Consider the following 11,203-nt stretch of genomic DNA (forward strand, 5'->3'; position numbering starts at 1 on the left):
TTTGTGCCAAAACTAGTACATTTGGTTTATAAAATATCATTATATTTAAGTCTTGAAGACTTTTATCCATAGTAAACCATTTTCTTTTTCTCTTTATTCGATTCACTATAATCGATATTTTTTGAATATTTAAATCTAATAACACTGAATCTTGCTTGTCAATCTTATCATAGTAGTTGTTATTTCATTTTCCATTACCTAACCTAATTATTTAATATTTTGAATACCGCTGAAACTGCTGAAGATATAGAACAAATGTGACAAAGGGGAGAACCAGACCCGGTTCCTGTTCCACCTCCCCGGCAGGCTCCCGTCTCACTTCTTCATCAGAAACCTGCAGAAGCAGCAGAACAAGAACACGCAAAATCCTGACAATATTTTCTATGAACCATAAGATGATAAATACCTAAATCCCGGCGCTGACATGTACCAATGTGTTCTTTGAATTTAATTAAAATGTATACCATCACACTTACAGTGAAGGAAACCTGCATACCTATCTAGATTTAGCACATCTAGAGAGCCAGGTGCAGGTACTTACACCCCAACAGAGAATAGAATAGAGTAGGTAATAGGAACATAAAATTCCTAAAGTTGATTCCAGGCAAATTATGTTATGTAAATAAAACAATGATCTTTTAAACAGTATATTTTATTTCATTACATTACTCGCCAAATGCATACCCATATAGTAGAACCTTTACATATAGCATTTCGAAATGGCATAGCAGATCCCTGTTGCGGAATGGCAATTTAAAACTTCAGAAGTTGGATAAGTATAAACATTATTCCATGATGAAAGTAGTAGCCTGATCTAGTCGATAATATTAATAAAATCATTATATTTATTATGTACGTTGCGCGTCCCGTATTTATTTAAACGTTAACATGTAACTTGATATACCTAACATATTATTATCAAATTATTATTCACGTTGTTCGTCTTGTGTTGTTCAAGTGTTGACATGGTGTTGACGTTTAGTTGTTGACATGACACATTTTTTTATCATTTCAATTTTTCTGCTCTGGTTTGTCAATTTTTATCATTATACTGAGATCCAACCTAGACATTTATGACGTAAATCACAGAGTACTTGGCATAAACATTACTTCACTTGACGTTCCATTCTTCCTGTATGAATGTTTACGTTCCATTGCGACTACATTTTAAAGATTCTTTTTTTCCGTTTTTCTCTTTTCTCCCAGCTTCTAAAAATCTAGTAATTAATTGACTTGTGTACCTGTACAGTGTCTCTCTAATCATGGTACTTTCATTACGGAACCCGTCATTTCCATAGTGGTACAAAACGTCCTTAGAACCCTGCCTTTGTCCTTTCATTAAAATTGCTTCAGCCGTTTTGTTGTGAAGAAGTAACGCAAACATACACACATTCACAAACTTTTGCCTATTTATTAGTGGGATGCGGCTAACGCGGTTTGGTTTATTTTAATTAATTTTTACACAGTATTTTCTTTAGCATCTGGTGGTGGTCATTATTAAATTAGTCGTACCTAGCCTCTCCTGAGCTTGGGCGATCAGATGAATTGATAATTCGGAACTACTTAATATAGTTAATTATGTATAAGTACTGAAGTACTTTTTTTTTTTTTTTTTTTTTAAAGATTTTATTATCACTCCACAGACTTTATGTCCGTGCCTTTTTGAGAGATCAATATATTGTGAGAGTTTGGTTGTTTTTTGTCTTCATCTTTTAACTACTCACTACTCAATGTGGAAGCTTATAATATATATATTTTATCTTTTATATATATATACCTATATATTATTAATAATTTTTTTTTTTTTGCACTCCTGGAGGAAAATCTACACAGACACCTGGGAAGGGGACCCAGGTAGTGTCGGCCTTTAACCGACTAAAAACCCCCAGTTGTGCATTTCTTGTTTTTTTTTTTTTTTTTTTTTTTTTTCTTTGTTTCACACAGTCACACTTACAATTATAATGGCAACAAACATTTGAAGGGTAGGGCCAGTGTCAGCTGTCTTCAGAGAACTTAACAGACGCCTGTCAGTGGCCACACACTCCTTTTGTCATCGCTGTTGTTTTGCCTGGTGTTAATGTGTGACAGTGTTCTTAAAACTATCTTAATTTTATTGGTTAGTTCTTATACAGATAATATTAATTCATGATATACTATACAATACCTACATATCAAAACTATACAATACATGCTTTATACTATACATAACAAAACTATAAAATACATGCAATACGGGTTGGCCGTCAATATAAAATTAAAATCAAAATTCTCCTATTCCGCTCCATTTTGCGTTGCCAAAAGCCTTGATTGCTGGGCAACGACCTCTTTGTCCCGATTTTTTATTGCCATCTTTAGGTTGTACTCGAGGATCCGTTTCTTCGGTGCTGTTATTGCCGTTTTAGCGAGGTTGCCGATAGCGTCCTCGGTGTCATCCGCATAGTAGGTGCAGGCGGAGGTGTGCCTCGACAGCGCCACTACTGCGTGAGGTATGCTATCGTGCAACTTTATTTTATCTTTTGTTTTTATGATAATGACGGATTCGTACGTCAATCCCTGTGCTTCGTGTATGGTTAAGACGCGTGATCCCGTTCCTTCTCCAAACCCTTGGCTGGTCAGGGTCTCTTTTTCTTCCTGTGTATGCGTCAGGAATAGAGTGTTGGTTTGGGATTTTGGAATTGCTGCGTCTGTAAACCTTTTCAGCTGCAGGGATTGGATACGCGTTGTGGCTGCGTATATGCCTGAGTATACTTCTCTTAGGGCGTATGCAACATCCATGGGGTTTCTGTATGAGCACAACAGCTCCTGGGTGATGTTTGCTACCAGTGTTGGGCGACTGTACCTTAGTTCGAATAGGTTCTCTCTGTCTATGTACGGTAGCTGGTTGATGTCTCCGATTAGAGCAATATCACTGGCACGGGACAGGCGGGCGGCAATTACGATTGCCCCGAAATGGTTCATCAGGGCCTCGTCAATTATCAGGCGTTGGCATCCGACATGTTCTCTAAAGCCGTTTACTAGGACTGATGCCATCGTACGTACCCTAGTTCTAACCATGTCCCCGATCCTATGCGCTAGCCTGTTTCGTATATCGACGGCCGCCTCAGTTGTCGTGGTGATAATGGTGTCTTTGCTCACATCGAAGTTATTTACCACCCAGGTTGTCTTCCCACATCCAGGTACCCCGTTCACCCAAGCGATGGTGGGCATCGTCCAGCTATTCCAGGTAGCGTTAATGGTTTCCGCTTTTGCTAGGATTTTGTCCTCTAGCATAATCCTGGTACACTGAGCTACGACCACCATTTGGTTGTTGTGTGGGAGAGTGAGTTTCGGGATGTTGCGTTCCCAGGGCACGAATCCGCATTCCTCGCTATAAGCCGCCATATACGCTCCAGTCATTTTGCCTCTGAGGACTTGGCAACTACTGTTATCGTATATGCAGGCTTCGGCCTCCTCGAGTAAAACTTTTAGCCGGCTTTCGTTCTCTTGCCTGTAGGTCTGCATGATCGTTTTGCAGGACAAGAGATTTACCTGCTTTGTGGCGGTTGTAATTGCCATAAATTCGATGGCGGCATTCTCTAGATGGTCGTTTGAGGTGGTAGCTGTTTTCAGCTTCGGTGGGACCACCTGGCCCATATCCGCTCGAGTAATTTTCCTCTGGGCAAGCCTTTTTCCAGTTTTAGGTTCTCTGGAGATTTGGCGCCTCTCGGGTGTCCTCTGTGGTTTTCCTATAAGGCTTGAGGCAGCTGCTTTAAAAGCCTGGAGGAACCCTTGGACACGCCCTTGCGATGTTAAATTGTGCATCCTCCTTTCCATGTTCCGTTGTTCTGAAGCGGCGACAGCCCCAGCGGTCATCCTCTCCTGTAGGCGTTCAGATCCGGTGACCAAGTATTCGGCTTGTTGGTGGCAGTTGTCAATGCCCCTCGCAAGTATATGACCTTTGAGAAAGCTTAGATCTTCGCCTCTGTCCTCGTACACCACTATTTCATGATGTTTTGAGGCTTTTAGGCAACCCAGCTGGTCAACAATTTCGCCTTTCCTATACTCGATCACCATTGCGTCTACGCTTATTATCCTGGGGACGTTACTGTCTAGCGCTATCTCTCCAAGCTTACTGAGCCATGAGCATGCCTGAACGAACGGGGTGTCGTCGGCCCACTCGAATAGTGCGATGGTCTTGTTACGCCATCGCACTAGTCTGCAGGGCTGATTTCCCACTAGGGTTACTGGCAATGCGTCGTAGGCTTTACGCTTCATGGTAGCCTTCGATGTGCTCCCATTTAGGAGAGAGGCTAGGCCGGGTGATATGGCCACGCTCTTTCGTGCCCCTGAGATACAGAAGCTGATGCCGAGTCTTTCACTGCTTCCGTCCATGAACAGAGCCACGCTTCTCAGAGTTCCCCATTCCACTATTCCATTTAGTACTTTGTTCGCTGACTCCTCTAGGGTGTTTACTGCTTGACCGGTGAAGACAAGGGCCACATCATCTGCGAAAGCTTGGCAATACACTCCCTCAGCCTCTAGTTTGTGTAGCAGTGAGTCGAGTATGATGTTCCAGAATGTCGGTCCTCCTATGGAGCCTTGGACACATCCTTTAGTGGTTCCCTTCTCACATGCTGCACGAGCGTAATTGACCTTGATTTTTCGGTCACTGAGATAAGAGCATACCATCTCGTACAGATTTCGTGGGCACCTTTTCTTTGTCAGTTGATGTTTTAAAGCGGGCCACCATGCGTTGTCGAAAGCACCCTCTATGTCCAGGGAGATGAGAATGACGATGTTTTTACTGTTTATTCCCTCTCTTAGGTGTTCTACGAGGTCATAGAGGGCGTCCTCGGTTCCTCTCTGAGGCATGAAGCCGTACTGTTTTATGTTAAGCGTCGGGAAGATATGCCACTGGAGGCGACTGACCATTAGTTTTTCAACAATTTTTCCGAGAACTGAGAGTAACCCTATTGGTCTGTAGGATTTTGGGTGTGTATAGTCCTCTTTGCCAGCTTTCCGCAAGATAACCACGTGGGCCGTTTTCCATTGGGATGGGAAATGTTTAAACGATAAGCACTTATTGGCTATCGCCATTAACACCTCCCTATCGCACTGAATGGCTGCGCCACAGATATCGGCAGTGAAGCCATCGGATCCGGGGGCTTTTTTTGCGTTCATTGCTTGTAGCACGAGGTCTATTTCTGCGGCAGTAAATGGTGGATCGTCATCTTTAAGATCCTGAGGTATGTTCTTTGTTTTTTCTCTCAGTTCCGCATGGAATAGTTGGTCGGTGCTTACGGAGTCATCTGGGTAGAATGTCTTGGCTAGGAGTTCCGCCGACTCTTGGGGGGATAACGTGTTGCCCGCAGGGTCTCTTAGAAGCATGTCTTCCTGCTTGCCGGAGGTTTTCTTTATGACCCTGTAGATTTTGTCCCACATGCTTTCTTTTTCCTGAGTCGTACAGAACTCCTTCCAACTTTGTGTTTGGGCTTTCTCGGCTTGCTCGGAGTACTCTACTTTGGCTTTTTGATACTCTTCTATGACGTGAGGCATTCTGGAAGCAGCAGCATTCCTTATTCTCCTTTTTTTCCTCAGAACATCTTTTTTTAGATCTTCAAGCGACTTTGACCACCATGGGGGCTTGAGTTCCCCGTTCCATTTTCCTGCGGTTGGGATGGTTTTTTCGCAGGCTGCATGGATGGCTTCAGTATACGCTGAGATCATCTTTTCAAGATCTTCTGGGTTATCACACTCTTTAACAGAGGAAATTGTAATGTTTTTCTCAACTAGGAGCAGTTTCAGTTTTGACGCAAATTTCGACCAGTTCGCCTTTCTGGTGTTATAGATACGCGTTGTGATTGGCTTGAGATGTTCTAGTGCCTTTCCCGTGCGCATTGCGAAAGTGATAGCATTGTGGTCTGAAGTTATGAGATTTGCGTCGACTTTCCACTCCTCGATCTTACCCAGAAGGGACGTACTGCAGGCGGTAACATCTACCCTGCTTTTGCAGATTTTTCCATTTCTGTAGGTTTCGAAGGTTGGTGTGTCTCCTGTGTTGAGAATATGGAGGTCCATTTCTGTTAGGAATGAGCTGTATGCCGCTCCTCTGTCATTTTCCGAGACGCTACCCCACCAGTGACTCCATGCATTAACGTCGCCTGCTACAATAAGGTTCCGCGTGTTCAATTTGCCACAGAATGTCTTTGTCCTCTGAATATACGGATCTATTTCCTGATCCCCCTCAAAGTAGACTGATACCAGGCCCAGTTTTGTGCCCCCCCCGATCACCATGGCTGCTGCCTCGGTTTCCGTGACCAACTGTGGGTCGTGGATTACCTCCAGCTGGTCACCGAAGACGATGATGGCTGCCTTTACTGGTTTTTGTCGGTTAAGGGTACACTGGATAAGGCGTGTTCCTGGTTGTTGTTTCATATAGCCATGTTTACCCACGTAAGGTTCTTGAACAAGGGCTATTGAAACATTCGTCGCCTTCGCCACCTGGTATAGTTCCGTGGTTGCCAGTTTGGACCTGTGAAGATTTGCCTGGATCATTTTTAAATTGTTGTTGTATTGGTCCGAACTTTGGGGGGATGATTTATGCATCTGTGTGGAGCCTTTAGCAGTAAGAGATTCGCGACCGTGCTATAGCATCCCATTTTGTTCTTTCGGGACACTCACTACTGAACGCGTTGTGCGACAGGTCGTTCCTCTCCCCATTGGCTGACGCTGAGCAGTTTTTGCACGTGGGCGGGAGTCTGTCCAGTCGCACCTGACATTTCTCCCATGTGTGTTTACCTCCACAATGGCTGCAGAGGTCCTCTGTTTCCCTACAGATCGCCTTTGTATGGCCGAAACCGAGACATTTCGTGCATTGCACGAGAGGGGATTGGTCTGCCACAGGTCTCCTTTGAAGACCTATGTAGACTTTCCCTGCCTCTATAAGCCTTTTGTGGGCGAGCGGGGAAACTTCCAGGACCGGGTGGCATTCATGGGTGTTGCGTGCCTTTTTCCTGTATCGCACCTTCATAGTGCATTCTTTGAGGTCTTGGCCTTGGAGCAGTTGCTTATTCTGCGCCAGGAGGTGCTCCACAATCTCTGCGTCAGTGTGGACCTTGAGGACATCTTTTATTATAATTAGAGGATTCCCTGCCTTTGCCACCTGTACCCTTAGGCCTTTGTCCATTTGGACCCTTTTGTGGATGAGGTTCAGATCCTCGCTTGTTCCACAGCTTAGGACCACTTTTTGGTTTTTGGCCTTTCTAATTCTGTCCACCTTGGCTCCCGTTTTCTTGGTGTCCAGTGCGACCGCTATCCGGTCAATTAAATTGTCCCCGGTCTGGTTTTGATCACTGGACGATATTATAAGAGTGTGGTTTGGTCTTGGTGGTGGAGGGGGTAGTGCGGCGACTTTAGCGTAGGTCTTTTTGGCCCTTTTTTCACCCTCCGCAAGGCACATTTCAGCCTCGAGGCTGAGGGATGGTGGTGGTATCCTCAGCTTCTCTTCTCTCATTGTGCGGAGCTCGGACTTGACGGCCTCAAGCGTTTCCGTGATGGGCTGGAACTGCTCTTTGAGGTCGACAGTGACGGGCTGCGGGAGGGACTCGGGAATCCTCTTAGAGTCTATTTTGCTGAGGATTTCTAGGACTTTGCCCATTTCGCAGTTGTCAGGCTTGATTTCATTGGGCGGCTGAGACTCCAGAATACCGACCATTTTTATGTTGAGGCCATGAATTTCAGAAGCCTTCTCAGCTTCCTTGTGCACATCCCGCCGTAGCTCATCCACCTGGTTTTTAATCGTTTCCACGCCGATTTTTATGATGGCGTGCTCCCTCAGTAGGGGCTCGTTTGATGTTGTGTGGCCCGTTTGTGTGGCTACGGCGTCATTCAGCATTTTCAGACGCTGTTTAAGGTCTGCTATAGCCTCGGCCGTCTCCTTTATGAGCCTGTGTGGCTCTTGAGTCTCATATCCTTGCCAGTCTCTGATCGCCTTGGTTTCCGCCAGGTTGGCGGCCAGGTCTTTTCTGGCAAGTCCCAGTTCCCCAGCGAGTTGTTTGTTGAGCTCATTAAGGTGTTTGGTGTGTGCTCTTTCCACCCTCATCAGTTCGGTAGCATGCCTCGACCGCTCTTTCTCCAGGTTGCACCTGTGTCGCGATCTTGAATCCGAAAGGGACAGCACAATCTCATACAGACCAGCGAGACTTTCCAATGCAGTGGTCTTGTGCTCTCGCTTTATCTTGCAGGCCTGCTCGAGTGCTTCCTTCCCCTTTTGTAGCATTTCATTTGCCAGCTTCGTTGCCACGTCCATCTCTACTCCCTTGCGTTTGCCGCTGGGGGCGAAGAGCATGCTGGGCCGCCCCTTAGAGCTTACGTTGGATACGGCGAAATCGAAGCTGGATGCTTCGGACTCATTATCGGAGAGGATTTCCCTGGGAGGGGATAGGTTGCACTGCTCCCAGTTTATAACCTTTGCTACCACGGAGGCGGTCGCCGACTCCTGCTCCCGAACTGAAGACGTGGCCTCCGACTGGCTGTCTACTTGTACTTCTGTGGCGGTTGGAGGCGATGGCGACTTCCGCTTCCTCCTTTCCGGAACCTCTGGGACGGAAGCGCTCACACTGGCTTCAGATTTTGTCTTCGATGTTTTTACGGCTCTTTCCGGTGGTCCCATCCTCTCTGCCTTAGTTGTTCTAGTTGATGTTTCTTTGGTAAGTACCATTTCGCGCAGAGATCGTTGCCGTTGGGTGGTTCGTACATTGGGAACGGAATCGCAAGCTGATTTAGACGACATTTTATATTTAGGTACTTTTGCAAAAGTTTATAGAAAAACAATTTATAAGAAAAATTCAAGAGTCGTTAACTATTAATTTTACAATGCTGATAAATCTTTACTAAAATGCCCAAGACAATACTAATATTGTTATTAATTATTAATCAATAAACATGCTATATATTAATAATAATGTGTTTAATACACGGCTATATAATGATACAATACTATATTATGTTATACAGTATAAGCTATATCTATAAGTTATACTAATTTCTTCCTATGCCAGATATTGTTGGCTTCACCGAGTAGTCCAGAAGTCGTTCGCGCAAGGCAATCGCCTTGTGGTTGGTGTTGTGATCAATTATTTTCGTGGGGTGATTATTGAAGGGGGTCCACAATTGAGACGGGTGACATCAATAATCTTTTTATTATTTTATAATATCACCTATGACAGTAGATGATGTCGCTGTTCGCAAGTAGCAGCAATATGAATCTTGGTATGCGTGTTGGAATGTGTGACCTAGATGTGATATGTCACGTACGTAATACCTCCTCGCGTCGAGATTTGTCTTGATATCAGGCCGTACTAAGAGTTCTTAGGACACTTTGGACCCCTGCAGCGCTGATATGGACCATCCAATTTTCAAAATGCTTGCTGTACCAGATGGAGGTTTTCCAAAATAATAGGAGATAAATACCTGGAAGCTGGTGGTATGCTGGGAGAAGGTTCTGTGGACTGACCAAATTGTAGGTACCGTATCTCCGAAGTTCTTCCAGGAATTTCCTTGCCAACAGTAGTCCGTGTGAGTCACACACTATAAAAACTAAACACAACACTTTTATGCGCGTAGCTCAAAAAAATACCAATTTTTTGGATTTTTTTCCGCGGAGCTGATGTTAACGTGACGGATCTATAATGATAATTTTCCACACAAGTACTGAAGTACTTGTGTGGGCTTATTGATCAAATATAATAAGTCTTAGTGTTTTTTTAGACACGGTAATAATTTTAAACAAATTAAGTGTATTTTATTGTAAAAGTATATTGGACACTGAAAAGGCAACGACCAACAAGAAGCGTTCATGAGGCGACGCAATAGACAACATAAGGCGCTTTCACAATGATTTTAGAGGCTTGTTCTGCTAATCAATCACGTTTATGGAACTTCAATAAAATTTAATAAAAAATAAAGGAAATTCAATAAAATTTTAACATTTGAACTTAAATTTGGAATACTTACGAGTAAGTACCTAACTATTTATGTAGAATGAGACTTTTACATTGCTTATTTTACAGAAAAAAACAATAGCAGTAGAAAATTAGAATATTATTATCTAAAATTACTAGAAATTGTCCCGTAGTCATTGCTAACTGCCGCTCTCTGCCATTTGAATTTGCCCTCTGAGATTTTGTGAGTTTTGCATAATATTATGGGTAAATACATACTTATATTAACACGTAAACTTTTCAATTAATAAGGCTGTTTTAAATTTTATACTATTACCATAGCAACAAATCTTCCATAGGCAAATAATATACGCACAAAAACAAATTAAAAATATACTATATCGGATATTATCAAATAACTTATATGTGGAGAAATTCCCCCTGATATTGCATAGCGACCGGTGAAACAATGCCGCGGCGGCTTAGATTAACAATATACGAATAGTGTGTCAGTGCAAAAGAAACGTACATTTATGCTCACGACTGTAATCTCCGAAGGGGTAGTCAGAGGTGACACGCAAGAGATTCACCCGCTTTTCGCTGTACATTGTACTCACGTGATAGGTCGCGAGCCGTATCGCCGTTATTAATGAGTATAATGCAATTTGTCGGGTAAATGGGCAAAAATTCAAAATTCAAAATTCAAAATTATTTATTATCCATATAACACAAAAACATAATTATAAAAGATACACCTTGCCCTTACAATTTTACAAAATTTTATGTTTATAACTAAAATTAATTATAGTGGCCCCACACTAAGCAAGCAACCCGACTGTCAGATGTTTTCAAGCTGCCCGAAGGCCTCTGACTAGGCTTAACGACTGCTGCCGAAGCAGCAACCGGGACCCACGGCTTAACGAGCCGTCCGAAGCACAGAAGCGTCCAGAAAAGAACCACTTGAAATCGGTCACCCATCCAATAGCTGACCGTGCCAGTTGTTGCTTAACCTTAGTGATCAGTTACGATCACTGAAGCCCGCTCGACTACGGACGCTTCACTACTTCTTCTTCTGGTGCCGTCTCCTATCGAAGGTTGGCAATCATCCTGCTGATTTCCGTCTTGGAGGCCGCCGCACGGAACAATTCTCCTGTGCTCAGCTGGAACCACTGGCGTAGATTTTGCAGCCATGATGTCATTGGCCGCCCAGGCCTCCTCCTGCCTTGTATTTTCCCCTGTGTTATTACTTGGAGGAGTTCGTACTTGGGGTTTCGCATTATGTG

General features: G+C 43.7%; 1 protein-coding gene across 1 annotated transcript; it reads right to left on the reverse strand.

The window, feature by feature from the left end:
- Positions 1–6,598: 6,598 nt before the first annotated feature.
- Positions 6,599–8,870, reverse strand: LOC125490052. Its single transcript, XM_048628065.1, has 2 exons — positions 8,633–8,870; positions 6,599–8,549 (listed from the first exon to the last, which is right to left on the reverse strand). Exons 1-2 carry the CDS (start codon positions 8,734–8,736, stop codon positions 6,599–6,601), a joined length of 2,055 nt encoding a protein of 684 aa, XP_048484022.1. The 5' UTR covers positions 8,737–8,870.
- Positions 8,871–11,203: the final 2,333 nt, after the last annotated feature.

This window comes from Plutella xylostella, chromosome 20 (assembly GCF_932276165.1).
Source record: "Plutella xylostella chromosome 20, ilPluXylo3.1, whole genome shotgun sequence".
In the NCBI taxonomy this organism is placed as follows: Eukaryota; Metazoa; Arthropoda; class Insecta; order Lepidoptera; family Plutellidae; genus Plutella; species Plutella xylostella.